We start from the raw sequence: 27,842 nt of genomic DNA on the forward strand, positions 1-27,842 counted from the left end.
AACAGAAGAAAGAAAGTACTTCACACGATACATCGCATGTGGAACTCACTGCCACGTGATGTGGTGATGGTCACTGGCTTAGATGGCTTTTAAGAACAGCCTCTTTCAACATTATTTAGATGCACATGGAGTGGAGGAGCAGCAAATGCCGGGCCAGTGAAAACGTTGGCAGCCTTGCTGCCAGAAGTTTTCTTTTCACAGTTATAGGTGGTGGTGGTGGTGGTTTTATATTCTGTCTTGGCAGAGAACCCATCTGGACTTCTGCCCTTCTGGACTCCCACAGTTTATCATTCCAGTATTATTAACATGTTATGCATTAACTATACAGCCATGACTGCCAATGAGAGTTCACAGGTTCTTGGTGGGCACGTGTCTCTTCTTCATCATATCATAGGAACATAGGAAACTGCCATATACTGAGTCAGACCCTTGGTCTATCTAGCTCAGTATTGTCTTCACAGATTGGCAGCGGCTTCTCCAAGGTTGCAGGCAGGAATCTCTCTCTGTCCTCTCTTGGAGATGCTGCCAGGGAGGGAACTTGAAACCTTCCGCTCTTCCCAGAACGGCTCCATCCCCTGAGGGGAATATCTTCCAGTGCTCACGCATCAAGTCTCCCATTCATATGCAACCAGGGCAGACCCTGCTTAGCTATGGGGACAAGTCATACTTGCTACCACAAGACCAGCTCTCCTCTCCGATAGTTACTTACTCCAGGTTGGCATCGTGTCGGCCCGTATTACTTCTGGCACCTTTGTTCCCTCTGAGCATATGCAGCTGCCCTTATACCGTGTCAGACACATAGGCCCCTCCCTCTACTGCAGTTGCTCCTCAGAGTTTCAGGAGGGTGGGACCTTCTCTTCTGCTGGCAAAAGCTTCTCCAGGCAGATTTTTTACTGCAGCACCCAAGGACTGAACTTGGGACCTTGATGGATGCTAAGCTCTACCCCACCCCATCTGGCCACCTGCTTCTTGTCTGTTTGAAAACATTCTTTCTTGCCCAACACCCAGCTAAATTCTAAAAAAAGAGAAGCTTGCAGGGTTTAATTTGGCCTGGAAGACCCCATCTCTGACCTGGAAGTTGTTCTGCCCCAATCTTCAATACATACTACCATGAACAATTCTCCCCTCTCTTCTGCTTGAGGGCCTTTTAAGCACAGGTCAGCACATCCACCAATATCAATTAATATATTAAATATTAAGTTGTTTTATTGAAAATATTGTATGCTGTTACACAGCAGTATACACACAAAAAAACATTTAAAAAATTAAACCAATGAAAATTAGCAATACATATAAAGCTTATACAAAACATGAAAGGAACAGAGAACAATAAGAATCAGTTACCAAAAGTGCATCAAAACAGAAGGGGCTTAATTGCCTTTAAAAAGGAGATAGATAGATAGATAGATAGATAGATAGATAGATAGATAGATAGACAGACAGACAGACAGACAGCAGGGCCTCATTAAAGGTAAAATGTGCCATCACATCAATTTCGACTCCTGGCAACCACAGAGCCCTGTGGGTGTCTTTGGTAGAATACAGGAGGGGTTGACCATTGCCTCTTCCTGCATAGTATGAGATGATGCCTCTCAGCATCTTCCTATATCACTGCTGCCTGATATAGGTGTTTCCCATAACCTGGGAGACATACCAGCAGGGATTCGAACTGGCAACCTTCTGCTTGTTAGTCAAACATTTCCCCGCTGTGCCACTTAAGGTGACTAGTGCCTCATTAGTAGTTAAAAGTGAAAGAGAGGGTGTCATTTGGGGGAGAGGCATTCCCTGAGCTAATAAGGACCCAGGTCATTTGGAAATGTATATGTCAACACCAGCATCTGAAACTGAGCCCCCCCACACACACACACAAAATTAGACAATCTGATTTTGAGTCCAACTAAACTCTGAGTCCAACTAGACAAGACTCCTTGAACTGTGAAACTCAGACCTGAAAACAGTGCCCAGCGCTATAATTTCTCTGAGAATCAATGCAATTCCCCTCAAGGGAAGGGGTTTAAAAGTGACATTTTCCTGGCTATAGAAGGCTCCAAGGTATGTCCCACACAAGCAACAGAAGGGGCTTAATTGCTTTCAAAATGCTGTGACCCCATTTGCACGTAACACCAAACCAGAGTTGAAGGGGGCAGAGGTTCAGATCCATGTACGTCCGAATGCATGAAACCACAGTTTCATGGCAGAAGCAACATGTGATTCCCCTCATCAAACTCCAGGTTGAACTTTTGGTTTATAGTGAGTTTCACCGCTCCAAACTGAGGTTTGAAGGCGGCAGCATTACATCCAAATGCAGATGCCACCATAACCACGGCTCCGTGCTGTTTCTGGAACCAAAATCATAGAGAGGGTGGTCTAGACCCCCATGACCACCACCTCCCCAGGAACTTGCCCACTCCATACTGGCCGCCTCTCTGAGCACTTGCCTGTCCCCTGTCTCTGTGCTCCTTAAGCCGTTGCCGGGCAACAAGGATGCCACATTGCCCCATTTCAAGCTTCAAAGCCTGTTAAAGGGAAAAGTCACGTTGTGAGATGCCCACTGCCTCTTGTTCTCCCCTAGGGCAAACCAGAAGAGAAGGGGGACGAAATGACAAGACAGGCATTATGTGTTTTGCACCAAGGCACCCATTGCATTCTGGAAAAGAAAATGGCAGACACCTCAAAGGCCATTGGGGCTGGGAAGGATGGGAGTTGTGATCCGTCAACATCTGGAGACCCAAGTTTGAGAACTCTTGTTCTAGGTGACTGAGGGCCTCTTTTGTGCTCTGTCTGAATCCAACTAGAAAATACTTTTTGAAATGTGAAACTGAGAACTGAAAATAGTGTTACAAAAGAGGTCTCAACAGCACCCACAGATGGGTAGTATAATTTATCTGAAGAACACTGCAACTCCCCTTCAAGGGAAGGGGTTTAAAAGTGCCATTTTCCAGGCTACAGAACGTTTCAGGGTTTGTTCTACACAGGCACAGAACCCACGTGTGGGGCAGTATCATAAACATGAAGAACAGACTCAGCACCTTCAACATATCGGACTTCAGTCATATTACAAAGCTTTCCCCAGGACTGTTTTGGTAAGCATTAGAACCACAATGTTTATTGTGAGTCACTGCAGAGTTCCACAGGTCACCTATCTTTGTGTATAAGTGCAAGAAAGATGGTTGCATGTTTCCTAACCCACACCAAGAGGAAATACTAAACTGAAACAGGCTTGTGTAGTTGTAGGGAAGTATCCTGAAAACTGCCCACTGTTACTATTTTTTAAAGGCCAGAACAACATGGCTGTTCTTACACAGAACTAATAAAGTCGCTTGCACGGCTTTGTCGCAAGCGCTGAGGGACCCATCCAGTTGGAGTGACAAGTTGGGAGAGTGGACGCAATCTGGTGAATGGTGATGATTGGCGGGGTCCTAGAATAGAAGGAACATCTCCCTATCACCACCACCTTCAGTGCAAACACTCATACTGAAGGGAAAGAATCTTTGGGTCTTCTTCTTCCCCTCTCCACCAAAATGACTACACACTTACCAGAGAGAACACCACAGAAATCCCTTTGCACATACTCTGGACCTATTACGATAACGCCCCCACCAGGCCCTCTGGCACACTTTAGAGTTTCATGGTCTGCACAGAGCTGCATAATACTGCTTTATGTATTAGAAAAGGGGCTATTGCTTTAGTGACCTCTCCTGGGATGGATCCTGCATCAAGGAATGGCAATTCTGATTTGGGGAGATGGAATGGGGCATGCTGAAGCAGGTGGAAATAGTGGAGTTGGGCAGATGCCCAGGTCTACTCTTGATGACTCTCTCTGGACCTTCTGGACTGTGCATTGCCTTTTGTGTATTTGCTTTTGAGAGACCTAGGAGCAGGCACAGGGAGGGGAGTGGTACTTTTTGAAAGAATGAGAATCAAGAAGGATTCCCGGAGTATTTGCCTGTGAAAGTCTTCCCAAGAAAACGACATGTCCCACCATTCCTTTCAGCTCTGTGAGGAGTTGCTATTCCCGCTAGAGGTGCGTACTCTTGACAGATTCGACAGTCTGGCCATCTTCTTTCTGTTCCACAGGTCCATTTTTAAAGCTTGTGTTGACAGCCTTCATGGACCTAATGAAAAGGGGAAACAGTATTATTAAAGGCAACAGGAAGCATCTCTCTGGCTGCATTTGCATGTAATGGCAAACCGCGGGTAGCCGGACCTGAATTTAATTTGTGTAACCGTGAGCATCACAGACATTCATCCAACCGTAGCCTGGAAACCTCCAGTTTCAGGATAGGGGAGCAACTCCCTCTTCCTGGTCCACCAAGGCTACATCCCAGCAAGCTCCATAGCACTCACCGCCAGACCGTGGGCAAGGCATCAGAGTGTCTGCATTGGCCACAGTCTTAAAGGGGGCATGCCAAGTGCAATCATGCCTTTTATTTATGTATTACATTTCTCTTCCACCCCAACCAAAGGCTCTGGGTGGTGCACAACAAATAAAAAGCAAAAACAAACACCACTTAAAACAAACTGCTTAAAACAATGTAAAAAATTTAAAATAATTCAAAACCATTTAAGAGCCATTTAAAAAAAAAACTATTTAAAACAATTCAAAACCTATTTAAAATAGTTTAAAAACTATTTCAAAAAAGCCAATTTAAAAACCTTGGAAGCCCAGGCCAAACAAATAAGTCTTTAGGGCTCTCTTGAAGGCCAGCAATGTGCCCATATTATGGATATCTGCCAGGAGTGCATTCCACAAGCCAGAAGCAGCTACAGAGGAGGCCCGGTTCCGAGTCACCATCAGACATACCGGTGGTAACTGGAGATGGACTTCTCCAGGTGACCTCAACATGTGATGGGGATCACACAGAACAAGGGGATCATTCACAGGCATGCAACGTCCATATTCAAACTGTGCAAGCGTGCAGTTCAGCCAGAGTGAAGAGGCCCAACACCATGCCCGTCACTTGTCCCTCTAAGTCACCCCCACACCAGAGCCAGAGGGCAAGATAAGAAGCGGGGGGCAGGGGCAGTGACAGGGTGAGGCAGGGGTGGCGACAGGGCAGGGCAGGAGCAGCGGTGGGGCAGTTTCGGGGGGGGGCCTGACGCATTAGTCCCTGCTTGTCCAGGGGATGCTACACCCCTGGATCCCTGTCCCCAAAGGGCTCACAACCTGGGGGGAAGAAGAGAAAAAAGACACCAGCAACAGCCACTGGAGGGATGCTGTTCTGGGGATGGATAGGGTCAGTTGCTCTCCCCCTGCTAAATAGAAAGAATCTCCAGGGGCAAATCTCTATGATATCAGATCGAAAACCAGCACAAAACCCTGGTAATGGTGGCATCTGCGTTTGGATGTAACGCTACTGCCTTTAAACTTCGGGTTGGCAGTGAAACACACTACAAACTGAAGGTTCAAACTGGAGTTTCATGAGGGAAATCGCAGGTTGCTTTTGCCATGAATCCATGGTTTCACACATTTGAACATAAAAGAATTCAAACCTCTGCCCTATTCAACTCCAGTTTCGCATTATGTGCAAATGTGGCCTCTGTAACCTAATATTCTTTTCTGTTCTCTGCAAACTTTCAAATAAGTGAGTTGGACGCAATGCATATATGTGAGCAGTTTGGTTAGTAACAACACAGTTAGGGATGTGCAAACTGGTTCAACATTGAACCGGTTCAGTTCGAAGGTTCAGGGTTGAGCCGAACCACCTCCGGCTCAACTCAACCACAGACCACCACCACCCCCCAGCCGTTGGGAGGTTTCACAAGCATTTTAACATTAAAATAATTTTCTTTAGTACTTCTCCGAGGCCATGCGAGGGGGCCCCACGGAGGTTCCTGTGCCCCCACCTCAAGAATTGCTCAGGGCGTTCTTTGGCCCATTGCCCCTCACAGTGGCCATTTTGGAGGCCACTGCGCATGTGCAGTGGGCCTCTGCATGGCCAAGTCAAGTTGAGCAGCTCTTTTCTCCCACCAGCCCAGATTGTTGCCTGTCCCACCCTTCCTTTCCCTCCCTGTCCCCCTCTCAGTGAGGACCATACCTTGCCTTCCCCAGCAGGATCTAGATGGGCCTCCTTGGGCCTGATCCACCAGGGCTGTTCTTATGTTCTTAACAATTAGATGAAAATAGGTGTGTGTGTGTGTGTGTGTGTTAGCATTCCTCACTTTGCACTCAGGATGACTGCACAAACATGGCCTGCATTAGATGATGTCAGCAAAAGGCCAGCAAAATGATGTCACATTGGCCTGGTCAACCGCCAAATCCTCCAAGGGTCTGTGGCTGCTTCTGCAGCCACCAGGTAAGACAGGGCCCAAATGCAGAGGCTTGCCAGGTGGTATCCTGCAACTCCAGTTGGGTGCCATTTTTTATTTTATTTTATTTAAAAATATTTATACCCCACCCCTCAAGTACACTACTTCTCGGGGAGGCTCACAACATTAATAAAAGGATACAATGTAAAATAAGACTTGTTAACCAGATTTAAGCCAAACAAGTTAAAAGACCAGGCTAAAACCACATTTTAAAAAATGAAGTTTCAAATTAAAAGTTATTTTAAGAGCTAAAAACTGAGAACGATACAAACTAAAGAACCTACCAAGTATAAACAGGGATTTTTAAAAGCCTCTTTTAAAAGATGTGTTTTCAATTGTTTTTTAAAAACACCGAGGGAGGGTGAAGCTCAAAGAGCACGGCGAAGCTCTTCAGGGAGGGCGTTCCAAACCCGAGGGGCCACAACCAAAAAGGCCTTGTTTCTAATCTTCCAGTTTCCAGATTGCCAGTTAGCTTTCCCAGCTGGGTACCAGTAGTGCATAATGCTGCCCAGCCAGGCAAGCTAACAAGGCAGAGGGTGGGTGAGAGTCCTGCTTGCATTAGCTCTATAGCTATGCACAGCAACACGAAACTCCTACCCATCCACTGCCCAGTTCCCAGCTGGAAACCATTAGAGGGAAATTTAGCATGCAAGTGCACACCATCAGGAGGCTGGAGCAGCACACCACCAGCCCCCACCTCACAAACGTGGCACCAGCCCCGCACTCAAACCCCCTTTTCATCCTCCATTTGCTCTTTTCTGCTTGCTATATATTCTATTTCATTTAGTCTGCAGTTGTCTACCCTACACGGGCTTCAGAAGCAGAGCATGTTAGTAAACTGGCTGTAAGTTTTGGAAAAGAAAACACCTTCAGAATGTTGAATAAAATCAAGGCTCACATGATCGATGGTTTACTCAGAACTAAATATGCATAGGATTACATTTTTTTTATTTTTTATTTTGGTAAAACCAGAAGTATTGTCTCGCCTCTCTTTCATCCCAGGATCAGTCCATCATGGCTGCAATATTATGCACACTTACTCTAGAGTAATTCAGTGGACTTTACTCCCCAGAAGGGAGCATTTTGCCATGAACAGGCACCACAATAAAGGGGCTGTCCCTAGAAAAGAGGACAGGTGGACCAAATGCAATGTGAAAAATATGGCCACCTTTGGCTCTTGCAGTGAGCTTTTGAAGACTCCTTGCAAAACTCACCCTTGTTTTGATGAAGACTTGGCTGTGTTGTCCTGAAGATCTTTGTTGCGTGTCTCAGGTAGGAAGAAGCAGAGGATTCCTGCAATCAGTGCCGTGCTTCCAAACAGCACCATGGGAATGGCAGGGTGGTACATGTCTAGGAGACCAACCAGAGGGGAGAGAATGCCAGCGACTCTGGCAGACATGGAACACAACCCTAAGCTGGTTTGCCTGGCGGAAGAAGCAAAGCGCAGGACGTTGAACATGGTATTGGCTGAGCACTGGTAGTTACCATATCAATAGACTGATTCAGAATCTAGAGGCTCCATCACCCATAGGCACACATGTGTTGTGGTGCCTGTTCATGTGAAATTGACAAGGCAAGTTATATTGCCCTGAACTGAACACATCAAGGTGCAACAGGTGTGTATATATTATTGTGATATGATGTTGATAAAATTGCAGTTATTATCTGGTATGAATCCCCACGAATGGTTCTCATAATTATTCTGGGCTACTAAAGTACAGCTTTATGAGGGGAGATTATTTATTATTATTAATAATATTATTATTACTACTACTACATTTTATATCCCACTCTTCCTCCAAGGAGCCCAGGGTGGTGTACTACATACTTAGGTTTCTCCTCACAACAACCCTGTGAAGTAGGTTAGGCTGAGAGAGAAGTGACTGGCCCAGAGTCACCCAGCAAGTCTCATGGCTGAATGGGGATTTGAACTCGGGTCTCGCCGGTCGTAGTCCAGCACTCTAACCACTACACCACGCTGGCTTTCTAATAAAGATGTGTTTGGAAATAGACTAATTGGAGTCAGAATTCTGCTACTCCCTATAATATGGCAGGTTATTCATGAACAAATTGATGCATTTTAAGCAGTTGTGGAAAGGAATTAATAACTCTTGTGCGATTCACACTTGGGCCAGTGGCAACCCTTTTTCCTATTTTGAAATGGCGCCAGAGACCCAATAAGAATGTTAGGCCAAAAACTGTAATTGTTTTAAGGCTGTTTGTAATAAAGTGAATCCATTTACCTGAAGGTGTGCAATACTTCATTTTATACTTAATGTAAAGCAATCAGTTTTTAAAAAAATCTGGTGAGTGGCATTTATATGTCTGTCCTTCACTTTCCCTCCTCTCCCAGCCAAGGGCACTTTATGTCAGCTCTGGAGCTGCTACCATCATCACGCCCCCGGATAAAACTGATGCCCAGGAATGGCTAGAAAATGAGCTCCATTTCCAAGCCCTTGTGCATCTGAAGAGAAATGAGATCCTCACCTGACAACTGTAGGAAATACCTCTGAAGAAAACACATAACTGGTTGAAAAAGATGCCGCTAAGGCAGACTTGCCGATAACAGCCAGCACCGTCACAATCACAGGGAAATCTGGGCAAAGAAAGACATCATGGTAAGACGTTGGAGGAAGACCACCGGCTAAGGCCAGTCCTAGGGCTTTTGGCACCCTCGACCCAGCCAGGAAGTGCTAAGCCCCAGCATTCACTTGAGCCATGCAGGCTGCTCATTTGCCGGAATGGGGGAAAGTTCAGGGATGGGAGAGAGAGCAAAGGAAGGTTAGCTTTACTCACTCACCCTTTCACACACACACACACACACACACACACACAAACACACACCTCACCCACTCCCCCTCTGAGGAAGAGAGCAAATGGGCACTCCCAGCAAGTCAGACATGTCAGTGGTTGCTTGGAGAGGGACCCGAGGCAAGTAGCACCCCATCACCACCCGCAAAGACCCGGTGCCGTAAGCGACCACCTAGGTCTGCCTAGTGGACAGACCAGCCCCGCCCCTGGCCTGTACCAAAATGCATGGCCTGCTTTTGGACTCTTCGCACCTCCATGTTGCCACAAACCTTACAAATGTTGAGAGCCAGCCGCCGCCACCAAGGGATGCCTGCAATCATTTCTCATGCATCCAGGGCAAAGGTATTTTCACGCAGCTGCACAATTTGTGTCCCGCCCCCCAAGCCAAAGGTAGTTCACTTGCCATGCCTTCTGTTTCTGCTACGCACAGGGATTGCAAAAACAGGAAGGTTTTTAAGCCTCTGGCAGGCCACAAGGAATGGTGGGTGAGTTATGTTCACCTTGGTGGGCCACGCTTTGTGCAAGCCTATGGCATGGCATAGTGCTGTAAAGCAGCCTACGGTGTCCCGGGGACATCATTCATTTATTGGTGGTGACTGTCCCAACATGATCTTCTTTGTAATAATATGGAGGTGCATTGGCATCACGAGCCACTACAGCCACACGTGGATGTGTGGGTCATTGCTCAGTGGCAGAGCATCTGCTTTGCATGCAGAAGGTCCCAGGTTCAATCTGGCAGCATCTCCAGGTAGGGCTGGGAAAGACTCCTGCTTGACACCCTGGAGAGAGTCAGTGTAGACAATAATGTGCATGATGGACCAATGGTCTGACTCTGTATAAGGCAGCTGCCTATGTTCCTAGGTTTCTATAGAAATAAAACACACTGATCAAATCTGCCTGTGGAGACCTGTCTGTCTGTTTTAAAACTGGGGCGCACTCTGGATATGTTCCAGGGAATTCTCTGACACACATGGTCACTCTGGTATATAGAAGCATTTCCAGATGTTACAAGACTTTGGGTCATACCTAATGTCCCTACTCGCCTTCCATGATTGTCTAGTACCTTTTGGAATTGCAGGGATAAGCAAACATACGATGCCGCCCAGAAGAAGCCAAGCCGCCTGGCATTTCTTCCTGCCCAGCCACTGGAGCAAGAAGATACAGGAGGCGCGAGACGGTATTTCAACTGCTCCAAAGACAAGCTGGGTCATGTAGATGTCCAAGCCGAAATTCCCAACGTGAAGGCTCACTCCGTAGTACACAAAACTGTCTGCAAACCTGAGTGTGAACCAAGATACCATTTGACCGGGGTTTTTTAATTTTTCCTGTTACATCTAGCCCATCCTGCTAGGGCTCTGCGCAGGTTACAACGACTAGGTGGTTGCGATGCAGTTCCACGAGAGTGCAGAATACAGCATTAGGGATAGAGCCCAGCTTCATGAGAATCTCAGCTTAAATCACAAGTAAGTAGAAATGAAAGCTATAGGCATGGCAGAGTGGCACATAGGGTGGCAGACCGATTTAGAATACAGCTTCCAAAGCAGCAAACTCCTACAGGGAAGTCCCCCCACCCAGTGTCAATTTTGCAGGAGGTCCTGATTGGTGGACTTTGAGGTCCTATTAATTTAAAAAAAAGTCCATCCCACAAGCTTGGAGTGTGCCAATCTATTTAACCAAGAGATAAGCTCAACAGACTGGAGATATGTTTGCAGCTACTTAAGGGTGAATGCAGTTATCACTTGGTAAAGCAACCAAGGGGCCCAAGTGGGAGGCCACAAACAAAACTCCACAAGACTTAGGTTGAAGTGGAGGATGTAGATTTTTGTTTGTTTGTTTGACATATTTTCTTACACTTTATTTTACAGATGTAGAACCAACACCAAGGAAGATTAAACGGACAACCCTTCTAGACTTCAGTTAGAAAGTGGGTGCATATTTTATCTTTTTCAGAAGTGCCTGCTGCAGAATGAATGTAATTTGGAAGACTTACCATACCCAGGCCATAATTAATGTCATTTTCCTTAGATGTGGCATCTTGAAAATGTCAAGGATGTTTCCAGATTTCACCTTCTTTTCCGGAGCCAGCTTCAACATTTACAAGGCGAGGAGAGAGAGATAAGCATCAGCTACAAGCAAGGGAGTTTACATGCCATGCCTAACATCACTGCTTGTGACATTGTGATATCTTGTTATTCAAAGGCTACTAAGATTTTATAGGAGTTACAACAACATCACAAGATATGTCAGCTTTTTGAGACACAAGAATATCAACATACCTGCCAACCACCCAGGACAATAAGTAGAATGTAGGAACAAAAGGAAGCTGCCATATACTGAGTCAGACCATTCGTCTGTCTAGTTCAGTATTGTCTACACTGACTGGTAGTGACTCTCCAAGGTTACAGAGGCAGGAGGCTTTCCCAGACCTACATGGAGATGCCAGAGAATGATCCTGGGACCTTCTTCATGCAAGCATGCAGATACTCTTCCATTGAGCTATGGCCCCACAAAGGGAATCCTCACATGTCCCATCCAAATGCAAACCAAGGTGGGCCCTGCTTAGCAAAGGGGACAATTCATGCTAGCTTCCACAAGACCAGCTTTTCTCCCCATAGCGGCCTGGTTTTGGTTCTTTTGGGGAGGAAGAATAAAATCTTGCCAGAAAAGTAAGGGCAAAGTCATTTCCTCCACACCCGCCACACCACTTTATTTATTTTCTGTGTTTTTCACCCATCCCAAGCCATTTTGGAGAATGAGCCATAGAATCCAATTCAAATATGTTCAAATATGGAAGAGAGTCATATCTGAGGATCCCTTTCCCCAATAATTTGTCATTTTGTTTATGCTTCCTCCCTGCTTCCCAAGCTTTCTGTTCATCCCAACACTTTTCAGAGAATGAACAACAGCAATCCAAGCCTTTGGCACCTGATTGAGCAGTTCTTCAGGGACAGTTCGTTTGTTGATGGAGGCTGCCTTCTGGAGCACCTTTTGGGCTTCCTTGATCTTCCCTTTTGTCAGAAGCCATCGTGCAGAATTTGGAAGGACCCTGAAAAGGACAGGAGTTCCCAAAGCACAACAGGTTCATTAGATCCTCCGCACAATTAAGAATGCTGGGCTGCCAGCATTCTTAATTACAGATCTCTCCCTGAGTACAGCATTTGTCTTTCTCAAAACAAAACTAAAATGCTGTAATTGTGATCCCAGGAGGGTCTACGCCATGTGTTGGCATGGGACAAACCTTCAATGTATACATTTCGCATCGTTATAAGAAGAGCTGAAGAGGGCTGCTGTGTTTGTAATCTGATCAGACATCATGCTCACCTGAGATGTTTTTACACACTCATTATGAGTGATGAGCAAAATCTGGGCAGCTTAATGGGCTCAGCAGCAGTTATGAGCTCTGGCAGAGAGTGCCAGAACAAAAAGTATTCTCTTTCAAGAGTCTAAACGGACTCCGAGCATTGGCTGCCCCCATCCCACTGCCTTTTGCTTTCCTGTGGCTTCCCAGAATGTCAACTTTTTACTTGGACAAAAAGTAGGTCTCAAGAATACATTCTGCATATGTGCAGAATCTCATTCTACATTCCAGTTTGCAGAAGAACTGCTCAGGGAAGACACCGTAAAATCCCCACTGCACCTCGTTTGTGTCCTTGTGGTGTGGAAGAAATTGAGTCGATAACACGCGTGTTTTTATATGGCAGATTTTATTCCAACTTACATCATAGCTTGATCTCTCCTTTTTTATTCAAATTTCTGGGTTGCTCTGATTGTGTTTATGTATCATTTCTTTTAGCAGATCACAAGTTTCAGGTTACTTATAAAGTAGCCAGGTTCTGTTTCTTGGCATTTAGATTACAGTGGACAATGGTCAATGATTTGAATTCAGTTTGATTTATGAGTTACTGTCAAATGTGCTAACCTTTTTTTGCTGGCCTTTGGCCATAATAAAGAAATTCTGATTCTGATACTTCTCTGGGAAACACAATTCAATGTATTAGGATATCGGAGCATTCCGAGCTGAGCAAACTCTTGTTCCAAACCAGGGATATCATCACTACTCACCATATGTAGAAAAAGAGAGCAAACACGGGAGCAGAGCCAACAATCTGATAGAGCCTCCAGTCACGAATGGCATATGCCAAGCCAGCCAGAGCCATCTGACCCAGGGCATTGCAACAGTGGGTAATAATCTGTGCTACTGCACGATAGGAAGCCCCGACCCACTCAGAACCTGAAAGGATTCCGTTACAGTCAATCTCCAAGAATGCAAAGACATTGCGATTGTCAACCAAGTACATTTTTAGCCAACTTTCCTGAAGGAAAGTAAGCTTATGAGATCACCCAGCTGTCTGTCTGTGTACCTGTGTCTGTGTGTGCACTAACGCGTACCACATGCACACACCATAAGATGCCTGGATCAAATTTGGTACCATTGTAAGGACACATAGGGACACCTCAACAGTGTCGTTTGTGATGATGTCATCCACCCCATTTCAAGATGGTGGTCACGTGAATGTTTGAGGTACAACTGAGCTAACTTGTGAACCATCTAACCAATTGAACCAAATCTGGTTCCCTTGCAGGGACACATAGGAACACCTCAGTGGTTTAATTTGTGATGATGTCATCCACCCCAATTCAAGATGGCAGACGTGCAAACATTTGAGGTGGAAGTGAGCTAGCTTACGAAGATGTAATAATTATCAGTTAAGATTATAGTGAAAGGAAAGTAGGCAGATTAGTTCTTACCAGAACCACCAAGCTATTCACTGATCATTCTATTCATATGTTATTTTTAGAAAAATGTACACAATACACATTACAAACCCACAGGTAAGGTTTTTCTAGTATTAAAACCATCCTCTGCCCTCACCAGACACCACTAGGCTCTCTGTCCTCATCCCTCCAGGTTCCACCCCTTAGTGGGCGGAAGTAATATTCCAAACCAGGAATATCACTACTCCCAAAGGAGCTTGGGTATCTTACTTAAAGCAGCCATGCTTATACTGATTCCAGCAAAGGCGGCCCCCACAATGAACCTCAAGGCTACGTAGATGTAGAAATTTGGTGCAAAGCCAGCCCCGACACCAAAGGAGCCCATGAGGAGGAGGGTCAGCAAGATCATCCATCGACTACCAATCCTGGAAGGAAGAAACGCAACAATGCATGTGTCAGTCTACAAGAGGATGATGGTCAAAATTCAATCATGCCCATTTTCAACCAAAGTTCTCAAAGCAATTTACATAGGAAAAATAAATAAGATGGTTCCCTGTCCCTAAAGGGCTCACAATCTAAAAGAAACATAAGGTAGACACCAACAGCTGTCCATTGCTGGAGAGAGGCTGTGCTCGAGTTGGATAGGGCCAATTACTCTCCACTTGCTAAATGTAAGAGAACCACCATTTTAAAAGCTGCCTCTTTGCTCAGTCAGCAGGGTCAGAAGCAGGGTTTCCTTTAACAGGGGTTCCCAGATGTTGTTGGCTACAACTCCAAGCATCCCCAGCTGCCATGGCCTTTGGCTGGGGATTATGGGAGTTGCAGTCAACAACATCTGGGAATCGCTATTCCAGGGAACACTGGTCAGAAGTATCTCCTGGGTGTGTCTCTCGAGTCCTTCACCTTTCTCCTTTTGTTTGGTTTCCCTTTTCAATCTAGAGAGCCCAGGAGGAAGAGACGCAGTGGCTCAGAATCCATCCCATCCCCAAATGGTGGCACAGCGACCAGTTTGGCTTGGATTAAGCCAAGTCATTTCCCATTGTTTTTGAGAAGCATAAGAACGTAAGAACATAAGAACAACCCTGCTGGATCAGGCCCAAGGCCCATCTAATTCAGCATCCTGTTTCACACAGTGGCCCATCAGATGCTGCTGGAAGCCTACAGGCAGGAGTTGAGGGCATGCCCTCTCCCTTGCTGTTACTCCCCTTAAACTGGTACTCAGAGGCATCCTCTGAGCCCCAGGTGTTATAGCCTTGCCTCATAAGGAAGGTGCTCTAGGCCCCTGGTCATCTTGATTGTCCTCTTCTGCACCTTTTCCAATTGGCAGATTGGGCTAATTTGGAGAATATGACACAAGCACCACCAATCAGGAGGGGAGGCGTGTAGACACACAGTATCTCCTCCCTACTTGGCATGCTCTCCAGCCTCCTTAATCATGGCAGATAGTCTTAAATTTAAATGAAAGTCGTTGGTGTCTAATAAATTATCCCATTATGGGCTTTCTCCAGTGGGACTTATCAGTTTAGGACTGGATCAGCCAAGAAGGTTGTAAAGCAATGCATCCTGGATATGGAACTTCAAGAAGAAGTCGGGGGGGTGTGTGTGCATTAGAAGTGGTATCTATATAGGGAATCAATTTATCAACTGCAGATTTATAGGGATATAGCAGATATATAGGGAATCAATTTATCAGCTGCAGCAAATTACCTCGGCAAGGTTCTTGTCCCTAAATTTAGATGCATACTTACACTAGCACGGGTTAACACACTCCCCATGGCAGTCTTAGAGGGTAGATCCAAAGGCAAACTGCTTTCCTTGAGGTTTTGTCCGTGTGGCTTGGAGCTATAGAAACTACTTCTCACGTTATATTATATTGTGATTTTTATAGAGAGATACATCAAAGATTAATTTCTCCTATGTTGGAAAATTCCCCTGGTCGTACCAATGATTTTTATCTTAACTTTCTTTTAACTAACTCCAATGTTGAGATCACCTTTGGAATGGCAAAGTTTTGTTATATTGTTTGTAAAATGCGTGCGGATGTGCTGTAAATGTTTTATTTACTGGTCAACAACTGAAATAAACTTATCTATCTATCTGTCTATCTTGGCATGCTCTCCAGCTACAGCAAAACATTCTGACTACCTTGCACAGGCTACTGAAATACCACTTTGAAGTGGTAAAACCAGCCCCTTGGCCTTGAACCTGGGAGAGTTCTCCCTTCACTACTACTTCTGACTCCATAGCTAAACTAAAGAGCCAGATCACAGAGGGCGCCATCCGTACAAAAAAAAGAAATGCTTTCAGTATCCACATCAGTCCCTTGCTCCTGGTAGAATGCTTCTGCTTTTTATTAAGGCACACTCCTATAATAGCTGCCCACTTCTAACTGGGTGTTAGATGCACAACCCGAAGGACAAGAATCATTCCTGAGAAAGCCACCTGTTTTGCATAGCATATTCTGCTCTCTGGTGGTGTGCACAAATAGCTGGGAAGGGCACCGAAGCTCATCACCGGCACACCTCCCGTTTCTTTCACCGTGCACTTCCTATGCACTTTAAAAATCTGTTTTCACACTCATAAGGACTAGAAACCCCTGCTATCTGAGTAAAGAGACACCTTTTCAAGTGGTGATTCTCTTATATTTAGGAAGGGGAAAGCAACTGACTCTAACCAACCCCAGCACAGCATCCCTCCAGTGGCTGTTGCTGGTGTCTATCTTACATTTCTTTTTAGGTTGTGAGCCCTTTGGGGACAATGGACCATCTTATGTATGTATTATTTATTTGTCTATGTCTACCACTTACAGAACTTTGGTTGAAGAGCAGTAGGAGGAGAAGCAGAAACTTGCCTTTAAACATTAAAGCTCATTTAGAATTGTACATTCTATACCCAGTACCAGTTAATACGTTTGTGCAGAACAATTCTAAGGCTAGTTCACATGATCATTAATAGGGTAGGACAAGCATCCTACCCAGGTTCGGAACTTGTGTCTGCTCCTGTTATTGCAACCATGTGCAAGTAAAACACAAGGCAGGAGGCACGGGCAGTAATCATCTGCAAAGTGTCAGTTGAGTAGGGAGGCTTTTCTCCTACCTCATTAAACAGCTAGAAACAGCTGCTGGGTAACATGGAGCCCTTCTAATCTACGCAGCTGGCACTTAGCAGGCGATTACTGCCTGTGCCTCCTGCCTTGTTTTTTACTTGCAGAAGATCACAAAACAGGACGCACAGCTCCCAAACTTGAGTTTTTCATGTGATCATATGAACTAGCCTATAGAATTGTAAAAGACACACAGCCCCAGTTCAAATGCTATCAGATATACAGAATGTGAGGACCAGCATAGGAAGGGAGTTGCATTGTCAGATTACTGGTCCATCTAGCTCATTATTGTTTACAGGGCTTTCTGAGATTTTAGACAAGGGCCTTTCCCATTACTGGTGACTGAACCAGGAAGGAACCTTCTGCATGCAAGCAGGTACTCTGCCAACAAGCCATGGCTTCCCCTCTAAACATACTGCCTGGGTACACCCCACCCAGGAAACTGCCTTTTGGACAAAGGGACCAAGAGTGAGGAAAGCACCAGCAAGTGGCCACAGAGTTATATACAATATCAAGATGCCGCTCCTCACCTGTCACTCAGTGGACCAAAGACCAGCGCTCCAGCAAGAAGGCCCCCCATGTAAATGGACTGAGAGATATCATTTAAATTTTTTCGGTCACAGACCAGGTTAAACTAAAAGGGGGGGAAACATCAATTCCTTTTACTGTGAAATGTAAAACATTACATTTAGACTTGTATACCGTATTACAATCCCCATTTCGCATTTGGCTCACTGTTTAGCTTTTAATTAATTCAAAGGGCTTCTGTCGTCAGATTATCACTGCCATTATCAATCACGGTGGACCACTTAGGCTGGTGGAGCTTGAGGAATATCAGAGATTCCTCAGTTAGAAGGCTGATAACAGTAGACAAGTTGCCCCGAAAGGCAGGATGCTCATCAATACTGATCTTCCCTTGCTATGGGTAAGCCTCAGAGAAGGGTTGGACACATTCCAAGCCCAGTGGGTGGGTCACCCGCCCCGTGACCTGAAGATGCCCAAGAATTCACACATACCCCGGAGTCCTCCACGCAGGGATTCTCAATGTGTGGGTCCACAGATGTAATTGGACTTCAACTCCCATAATTCCCAGCCAAAGGCCACTGGGGCTGGGGATTATGGGAGTTGAAGTCCAATAACATCTGGGGACCCACACGTTGAGAAACCCTGCTCCACAGTATTCTTTGCAGGCAGATCAGTATGGGAGGGTTCTTCTGTCAGTGCAGGAATGGCGGGAGGGAGAGAGGGGGCCCCATTCACATAAGCTCTTAGGGCGCTTTTCAATTAGTTAGACCACGAATTCTCAAACTTGTAGTCCAATAACATCTGGGGACCCAACTCCCAACATCCCCAGCTGCCACATGGGCAAAGAGTTGATGGGAGTTGCCGTCCAACAACATCTGGGGACCCAAGTTTGAGAACCCCTGATTTCGACCTTGACATTGGGTAGATTGGTCTAAGTTACCCCAATTACTAGGGGAAATAGAACAGTGCTTTTGGAATATTTTATAACAGAACACAGTGGAAGTAGTTTTCCCAGTGCACGGCAGCAGGTGACCGGAGAGCAACTTGTGCAAATCCCACCACCAGGATGCACACAGGCAGACATCTACATGCACAACTCATACGGTGATAGGCCCCATTGATAGGCCCCACCTGCAGCAAGTCAACGAGAAAGTTAGCTCTTTCTCTGCATCTGCCCATTCAAAGTGGGCCAGCACAAGAGCAGAGCTTTAATAGGCTGCATGGGTCCCAATAGCCTGTGGGGCCCTGCCTTTGGGGCCGCCTCACTCACCCTCTGAGGCACAATTCTCCTTCTCCTGCCTTGTCCATCCCCAGAGGTTCACTCCTGAAGCCCACCGCCACTTCCTGCCCATCCCCAGTGGCACGCCACCGAGCACATGGTCGCTGGGGGCAGGGAGAGGCTGCCACCAGCTTCCACCCCCACCAGCACCCCCACTGGGAGAGGTTATGTGCCGCCGCCAGGGTAGTGAGCATGCTGACCCCACAGCAGGAGGTTCCCCATGAGAACAGAGCCCACCTATGCCCGCCTTCCACCACTGGGCCTGCATCAAATGCCTTCCCACCCTTTTTTTTGCCAGTGTTTTCATTGGGGACAGAAATGAGGAGAGGATTTGATAGTTTTGCGGGGAGACCCATGAGTGTGCGTCAGGTAAGTCTCCCCACCTCATTGCAAAATCCAAGTGAGCAGAGAGGCTGCGGTGGTGTTTCCAGGGGCTAGCTAGGGGGGAGGGGGCCCATGTTCACCCCTCAGAGAGAGGGAGATAATGGGGGAAAATTGGGAGTGGTGGAGCTGTGGGTCCTGGGTTCTTTGAACCCATCTGCTCAATTATAGCTGCACCCCTGGGGGTGTTTCTCTTTCTTAAAAGTAGAGTGTCACCTTCTCCATGCTTTGATGGACAGCACCATCAGAAAGCTGGAGAAACCATCTCACGCCATTCACTCCTACTGACAAAACATCTGTTCATCATCCTGGACGAATAGAAAACAGGCAGTTTTACAAAGGATAGGCTGTCAGCAGCTGCAACAGTCCAGTCCAGGGAGGACTGGGCCACATGATGCTTTTTCTGACTGGCTCAACTGTGAGTTTTGAAAGCAAGGAAGTTCCATACTTGTGGGGCAGCTGCAGTGGGTGACACCAGCTTTAGAAAGCAAGTGCCCGCATTAAAGAAGCGCCACAGTGCTAAGTGGTTGAACTTGCCCCAAGGTGACGGAATCTAGCCTATAGCCGCCCTGAGCCATTTTTGGAAGGGCGGTAAAGAAATTGAAAGAAAGAAAGAAAGAAAGAAAGAAAGAAAGAAAGAAAGAAAGAAAGAAAGAAAGAAAGAAAGAAAGAAAGAAAGAAAGAGAAGAGAAGAGAATATTGCACAGCGTCCAGAATCAAAAGGAGAAGGAAGGTATTGACCTTCCAGTTCCAGCCTTTGCAATCTTAGCACAACCTTCGCTGATCTCTTCCCATAGCCCCACTTCCCCATCCAGATTTTGAAGGGCTAAAAAGTGAGTGTGCCGATTCTGCAATCAGTTCAGATAAGGCTGGTGCATTCTCCACATGTAGACAAGGCTGAAAGGTACAAAGACATTTCAAGGCAGACAGAATCATCTTTCATTAACAAGTAACAGAAAGTACACACCTCTGTGAGCAACGTTGGCTTCGGCTGGGAAGGATAGACCCAACCATCCTGGCACTTCTCCGTGGCATTGAGTCCATATTTCCTGATGGATTCAATGTCCTCTTGCACAGGAGTATACATGGAACAATCCTCAAAAGAGCCATCTGGTTTCCTGGGAAGCGTCAAGTTCAGCTCCTGCTTTGTGGTCAGGTTTGGGCTAAGGGCACGGATCCAGCTTGTGTTGCAATAGTGCGGCACGTCCCTTACGATGAACACTTGGCCAAACATATGGAAGGGTGTTAGGAAATTGGGGATGCACATGAGTAGCACCAGCCATTTTTGAAACCTTCCGAATTCTCCAATTGCCTTCAAGATCTCTCCAAATTCAGTCATTCTGGTTCGTCAGTAGCCGGACTATGCCTCTGTCATCGTCACATCTGGGAACTTGGAATTAATGTTTAAACATAATCCAGGATAAGGATAAGGTGAATAATTAATCAGGCTTCGGCCTCTGGTAAACTTATGGAATCCACCCCACCATTGCATATCCAAACCATACTTGCCTGGATATGAGGAGAGGAGAGCTGGTCTTGTGGTAGCAAGCATGACTTGTCCCCTTTGCTAAGCAGGGTCCACCCTGGTTGCATATGAAAAGGAGACTAGAAGTGAGAGCACTGCAAGATATTCCTCCTCAGGGGATGGAGCCACTCTGGGAAGAGCAGAAGGTTTCAAGTTCCCTCCTTGGCATCTCCAAGATAGGGCTGTGAGAGAGTCCTGCCTGCAACCTTGGAGAAGCCACTGCCAGTCTGTGAAGACAATACTGAGCTACATAGACCAATGGTCTAACTCAGTATATGGCAGTTTCCTATGTTTCTATGTAACATATTCATTTTTATTAAACAAACAATGATTCATTTTTCAATTAATCAAGTATTCATTGTTTATCAGGGTCTCTTTTTCTAATTAATGTGTGTGCAGATGTACCCAGCATTAAGCTTTGCCGTTGTCTTTCAGCCCCAAAGAGACAATGTCTGGTGCAGCACAGGAAGAAAGCTGTTAAAATCTCTCCCCTACTGCAGATAGCTTTCTATATATGAGAACTTTTTAAAAAATATGCCTTCCTAACCTGCCATCTGAGATTATATGATCCCAGGGGGAGAGTAAATGGCCCTATCCACCCCCAGCACAGTACCTCCAGTGACTGTTGCTGGTGTCTGTCTTATATTCCTTTTTAGATTGTGAGCCCCTTGGGGACAGGGAGCCATCTTATTTATTTATTATTTCCCAGTGTAAACCCCCTGAGCCATTTTTGAAAGGATGGTATAGAAATCGGATGAATAAATAATAAAAAAATAATAATCTGCAGATGGTCTCCATAAGTCCACTTCTTTGAGAGTACTTTGGCAGCTGATCACAATGCTCATAGACAATCCACCCATACTGCATCTTTCAGCTTTTCCCGCCAATACCCTTACCATGCCATACTGTCCGAGACCTCTCTAACTAATTATCCCCAGCAAAGGTCCTGTTCCAACATGTCCTTTGCTGCTTGGTGTCTGCAGCATCCAGTGACACCTTGCATCTGTGAAGGAGTCGGCACCAGTTTGGCACCCGAAAGAAGAGGTTTCATTTCCCTCATTATCCCCTTCTAACTGGTGGCTCTGATAGTCAGCAGAGGAAGAAAGAGTCCCAGAACTGACCCAGTTCAACTCTGCAAAGCCTCCCTCCGAGTGGCTGTGTTTCTGTTTAGCTTGTGAGGCCCAATGGGACAGGGAACCATCTTTCTATTCCCTTATTGTATATGCTGTGTTGAGAATTCTTTTGTTGGAAAGTAGCATAGATAACAAGGCAGAGGAGGAGGAGGAAGAGGAGGAGACGGAGTCACTCACATACTGCACACAATGCAATGCCTGGTCAGCAGCAGCAGCACACACAGCCAAAAGCGGAGACTATGGCCACATTCGCACGTAACATGGAACTGGGTCCAATGGACCCGCGGTTCCACTCCCCCCATTCTACTGTCTGAATTCAGATGTTACGGAAAACACTTTCTCTGAATTCAGCAAGACTGCAGAGAGGAGGGGGGACTGGCTGTGCGGGCTTCCTTCTGGCATGAAGGACAGCCCACACAGCCAGCCAGCAGGATAGAGAAGCTTCCTCCCTCAACTCCAGTCACAGTGAATGAGGCCAGCAGTTCCAAATTCGGATGACACACAGGCTGCATGGAACTTTGGGTTGGGGCGATGAAACTCACTACAGCCTGAGGGTTCCGATTGCAGTTTCAAAATCCAAACCTTGGGTGGGTCACCTCATGGAACCAGAGTTGCACGGCACATTGATAACCTGTAAACTAGTTACATGCAAATTCGGCCAATGCCATGTAGCCCCATGTGAGTGGGACTATGTATGTGTGAGTGGGTGCGGGGGGGTGCACTTCATGGTTTGGGGCTGAAGGGGAGGAAAACTTTGTATTTAGTATTAAATGATCTTATTGTCATGCCCTCGAGCTCCGCCAGCGAGGAGGAAGGGGAAGCTGTCGGCTTTCCAGCCGAGTCAGGAATGTCTGAAGGGCAGAGCCCGGCTGTCAGCGTTCCTAAGACAGCTGCAGTAAATCCAGCTGATGATTTAGAACAGGCTCAGCAGCCTGAGTCAACAGAAAGCGTGAGGAACCAATCAGAGGATGAACTAGACATTGGAACACCGCTGACACCGCAACAACGCAGGTGTTCTAAACGCAGGACACAATTAGAAGAGGTTAGGAGGAGCAAACGGCTATTGTTGAAGGCTGACAAGCCATGAATTCCTACCAGCTGGGAGCTCTCGGCTTGCTCCATAAATTACAGCTCCAAACTCCGACTCATTGCTGAGATTCAACGTTCGTCATTCAGCCAACAGCGTGCAGCCGAGCCGAGAACTTCCCTGGCCTTGGGCCAGACCTTGACACTTATTTCTACATCTTAGCTCTAGATATAAATTAACATGTGAAAAGTCTATGCAAATTAGTGTCATCCTTTCTCCCACTTTCATCCTCTGAGGGGGATAAATATCTTCTGTGTCCTCTGTTGTGGCAATCTGGACTGTCCACCTTCCTCCACCTGCCTACATTGCATCACAGAGTGTGTCAGCCAGCAATACCACCACCTCAAACTCTACACAGTTGAGTGGAGACAACGCACACCTTTAGCTGTAAGTCTATCAAGTGCTGAGTAAACCAAGCTGTGTACATGCACATACAGATTGCGATGAGGGCTCCCGGTGAACATTTCTAGCCTGGGTTTCATCAGTCCCAGGAAAGGTGGGCACACAGTCTACAGCCCAAATGACTTCTGCAACAGAACCAGCATTTATACTGTGCTGTGTTGTGGAATGTTGAGTAAGACTCAAAGTCAACATGCCTAATTCGTTTTGGTTTTGGACAAACAGTAACCTATTTGCTATCATTCATTATAGTCAACGGTTTTTCAGCCATCCAGTTATGTAAACTGTGCAGGAGAGTGCACCCTTCTGGTTTATTCTATGAAAACCACTCTGAGAACTTTTGTTGAAAAGTGTTACAGTAGTAGTAGTAGTAGTAGTAGTAGCAGCAGCAGATGATGATGATGATGATGATGATGCTTATGATGCTGATGCTGATGCTGATCCTGCCTTATGCTGAATCCTTAGACACTTAGCAGTGTCTACACTGACTGGCAGCAGCACTTCAGGAGTTTAAGAGAGGGGTCTTTCCCAGTCTGATCTGGAGATGCCAGGCACTGAATTTCCAGCTTTCTGCAAAGTTGGAGCTCTAGCACGATGTTATCACTGAGTGAAACTTTCAACTGAAGGCTAACACTAGGACTGACAAATCAGTTCCCTCAGAACTGAAGAGCTATAGAGGTCACATGACAGCAGAACTTTTTTGTATTTTTATTTGAATATTTATAAACCCCCATACCTTCCATATCCCAGCGGCATCTTCAAGGCATCTCACAATCAGAACATCAACCAATAGAACATTTAAAGCAATACAACTGTTTAACCACAGAGAAAAGTGTCCCCTCTGTAGCCAGATTTGGCTTTTTTAAAGCCAAATTTTGGGTTACGGCCCATTTGACTCACAAGTATACCCCTGAGGTTCTGGCCACCAGCCATAAAACAAGCTAAAGGGGCTCTGGAATAAGCTCCCTGTTGAAATAAGAGCATCTCCTTCTCTGTTTGTTTTCAGGAAGACCCTCAAGATGCACCTGTTTTCACAGGCTTTTTAACTGGAATTAATTTTAATAATTTGTTTTAACAACTTGTTTTAGGGAGGTTGTTTTTATTTAATTTTTTGTGAGTTTTAAATCTGTTTTATGGTGTGTGTTTTAAATATTATTTTAAATTTTGTACTCCACCTAGAGATGTACATATCAGACAGTATTAAAAATATGATAAATTAATAATAAAGAGGAGCCAACCCAAAAACCCAGGAGGAATTGAGATCAACAGATCATTCCAAAGTATGGATGCTTAAAATAAGGCCATTTTGACCTACCAGGTCACCCAGGGCAGCAAAATCACAATATGGACAACATGGATAAAAGGCTCCCTGGGACTGCAAACCTAAACATATGAACACTTACTAGGGAGTAAGCCCCACTGAGCTCAACAGGACCTACTTCTGAGTAAACATGCTTCAGATTGCACTGCGAAACAAAGTAGAATTCCCACTTTAAAATGGTTCCATTTACTAAACCCACGTATAGGCTACTAAAATTTATTTTATTAAGGCATTTTTTTTCTCTGTTACTTCTTCCTCCCTGCTATCTCCATTGTATTGAATTTTAGACTGTAAGCTCCTTGGAGAAGGACTTCTTGTGCTTTGTAAATTGCTGTGTACATTGATTCCGATTTGGAAATAGAATGCTCCCACCACACAAGGGAGTGTCTACACCGCCAATCTACAGTAGTCTGAAACCTGTTTCACAGTCATGGTTTCCTGCAAGGAACTTTGAGAACAGGGTTGAACTCGAAGCAGAGTAGAGAAGTCAGTTCAGGCAACAGGGTCCAGAAAGGGCATCATTTTCAAGGCTGCCCCCCCCCCCGCCACCGCTTTATCAGATGCCAAAGGGTCTGAGGCCAAAACTACCTGGGTGATGTTGAGACAGTCAGACCCCAGAGCACACGGGCTGGCTTCCCAAACCACGGCTCCCAAAGTACTTGGGAAGGAAGGCACAATCCTTAGTTAAACTACGATCCGCTTGGAGTGTTGATTAGCCCAGCAACACTTTTAATGGCTCTCCCTGGATTCAAGGCACAGCAAGGAAGGGGAGACTAGGCCAAAGAGGAAGAGAGGAATGTGACCAGAGGTACACCTAGGTAATTTTAGAGCCTGGACGTAGAGGCCTTTGGGGGCCCCTCTCCCCTGCAATTTAAGCATCATCATGCTCGGCCGGATGACCACACCATCCGGGACAAGAGACCAAAGAGGATTTGGGGGCTCCCTGGGGCTGTGGAGGCCCTGGACTTCAGCCCAGAGATAAGAGCACCTCTGAATGTGACCTTGAGTCAAGGACAGCAACAGAGGGGTGGATGGTTTGGAACAGAAACTCTAATAGGCTGTGCTGCAGCGTAACACCAGGATGTCCATGAGGTGTGGACATTCTTGAAGCCATCACTGGACAGAGCTTCTGAATTTCACCACATTGGGGTGGGGGCATCATGGAACCAGGCATCATGGGTTCTGGGCCAGAACCTTAAGCCAGTGTGTTGCAGAGCTAGCAGTCATCTTTGGTGCCTCTCCAGTGATGTCACTAAGAATTTGCAGTAGGCCCATGGGCATCTTGAGACTATTGGTGCAGTTATGAAACCGAGTGTGTGCAATAGGATCACTACCACACAAGCTAGACCATGGACAGCAAGAGAGAGAGGAACACGACTTCTTAACTCTTTCATCCCCATAACAACCCAACAGAGCAAGTTATAAATACCTATGTGTCCTGAGGGGAAGGGGAAAGAGGAAAAGCCCAGAGCACATTCCATTAGAGCTGCGGACTCTGAATAAAGCTATTCCTGGAATTTTTCTCCCTCACTTTTCTCCTCATATTTTTCACAATATCAAGCCATTTTAAAATCTCTTTCAGCAGTCAACTGGATGCCCATTCCTGGAGACTCTAGGCCAACCTTGGAACTTTGGCCACCTAATGGTGCAGCGGGGAAGCAACCTGCCTAGAGAGCAGGAGGCTGTTGGTTCGAATCCCTGATGGTGTGTTTCCCAGAATATGGGAAACCCCTATATCGGGCAGCAGTAATATAAGAAAGTGCTGAAAGGCATCATCTCATACTGCGCTGGAGAAGACAATGCTAAACCCCTCCTGTATTCTACCAAGAAAATCACATGGCTCTGTGGTTGCCAGGCATCGACACCGACTCGATGGCACAACCTTTCCTTTACAGACCATTAGTTCCCGAAGAGATCATCAGTGGCCTGAGGCAACTTTGCTATCTGTTTAGTTTAGCTTTATCTTTTGTAACATTTTATGTCTGTTTAAATAGTAAACTGTCTTGAATGCCTCAACAGAAAAGCAGCAAAAGCAATAAACAAACAACTTGATGATGCCACACAGAGCAGTTTACTTGCAGGTTGCATACCTGAGAGATTTCCTGAACAGAATTTTGATAGTTGATGTGGTAGAGAAAATAAATGTGAGCTGCAAGCTGGAAAGTCCCCGCTTTCCAGCTTGCAGACCTCACATTTATTTACTCTGATTTCCAGCTCTCCGTTTTGAACTCACTGGTGCATTTAGGGAAACCATAGTTCCACAGCCTCAGCTCTGCCCTCTGTCTGAAATGTGATGATAGTTTGTAGAAGAAATGAAATACCAGAATGACAGCCCAGAACAGCTTCAGCCTGGTTTGCGTCTCCACGCATGCACGGAGGGCAAGCCAGGCTGCAGCGGGCCTGGTCTGTCATTCAGGAGGCCAGCGGGGGGCTTGGAGGAGCCCCCACCACACAAACCCCCACCACCTCTGATGTCTCTGCTGCTACCTCGCTGCCTCCTCTACAGGTACAGAGGCCCGTTTCTCTTGCCCTGCTCCCAGTGCCTTTAGGTTTGGGACTAGGGGTGACCCCTTTACTTGTAAAGGGGAATCCTCAAGGATTCCCCTTTAAAAGTATCCCAGAATCAGCCCACGAACCGGTTCTTAGAACCAGCGCTGGTCCGGTTCGAACTCAGACTGGCCAAACCAGTCTGGCTCTATTTCTGAGACCCCTTTCTCTCCCCCAACAACCCCAGTGCCTTTAGGTTTGGGATTAAGGATGCCCCCTTTACTTGGGAAGCGGAATCCTCAAGGATTCTCCTTTACAAGTGTCCCCGAACCAGCTTCCAAACGGCTTCCAGCAAAGGTGATCCCACCATCTCATTGTGTCTGCCAGCTGCTGCTGGAGGCAAACTTGAGGCGCTCCGTTTCACACCATCACACACACACACGCACCCCACACGAGTGCCACACAAGCACTTGCCAACACAACTCACTTCTTGATGGACCTGGCTTCCGTGGCTGCAGCGACCAGAGCAGGACAAGACGCCAAGGCAAGGTTCGGAATGCCTTTGAGAAGGAGCCCGCCCAGCAGGGTGTTTGCGACATCAGTGGAAGGAAGACACACCCTGTACTGTGCCTTTGCAGGATATTAAGACCTTCACATGCCAATCAAAGCACCCACATGAGGTGCCTCAATGGCAACTGTGTGGGTGAAACGGAGCAGCCCTTAAGTTAAGACAGCAAAAGCAGGCCTCGTGTTTCACACACAGGTT

General features: G+C 46.2%; 1 protein-coding gene across 1 annotated transcript; it reads right to left on the minus strand.

Annotated features, from left to right (window-relative positions):
* Nucleotides 1-1,184: 1,184 nt before the first annotated feature.
* Nucleotides 1,185-27,637, minus strand: LOC128330488 (solute carrier family 22 member 13-like). Its single transcript, XM_053263473.1, has 11 exons — nucleotides 27,564-27,637; nucleotides 20,092-20,514; nucleotides 17,470-17,573; nucleotides 14,107-14,261; nucleotides 13,183-13,351; nucleotides 12,046-12,166; nucleotides 11,111-11,205; nucleotides 10,184-10,398; nucleotides 8,797-8,905; nucleotides 7,524-7,733; nucleotides 1,185-4,115 (listed from the first exon to the last, which is right to left on the minus strand). The coding sequence occupies exons 2-11, from the start codon at nucleotides 20,461-20,463 to the stop codon at nucleotides 4,019-4,021; spliced, it is 1,647 nt and encodes a 548-aa protein (XP_053119448.1). The 5' UTR covers nucleotides 20,464-20,514; nucleotides 27,564-27,637; the 3' UTR covers nucleotides 1,185-4,018.
* Between the last annotated feature and the right edge of the window lie 205 nt (nucleotides 27,638-27,842).

This window comes from Hemicordylus capensis, chromosome 6 (assembly GCF_027244095.1).
Source record: "Hemicordylus capensis ecotype Gifberg chromosome 6, rHemCap1.1.pri, whole genome shotgun sequence".
Classification (NCBI taxonomy): domain Eukaryota; kingdom Metazoa; phylum Chordata; class Lepidosauria; order Squamata; family Cordylidae; genus Hemicordylus; species Hemicordylus capensis.

What these genes read in the sequence shown, in the direction of transcription:
- LOC128330488 (XM_053263473.1), bottom strand. Translation starts at nt 20,463, where the DNA reads ATGACTGAATTTGGAGAGATCTTGAAGGCAATTGGAGAATTCGGAAGG. An exon ending in TATAAGCATGGCTGCTTTAA is followed by an intron (nt 13,352 to 14,106) that starts GTAAGATACCCA and finishes GAATCCTTTCAG; the next exon opens with GTTCTGAGTGGGTCGGGGCT. An exon ending in GTATTTCCTACAGTTGTCAG is followed by an intron (nt 7,734 to 8,796) that starts GTGAGGATCTCA and finishes TTCTTCCGCCAG; the next exon opens with GCAAACCAGCTTAGGGTTGT.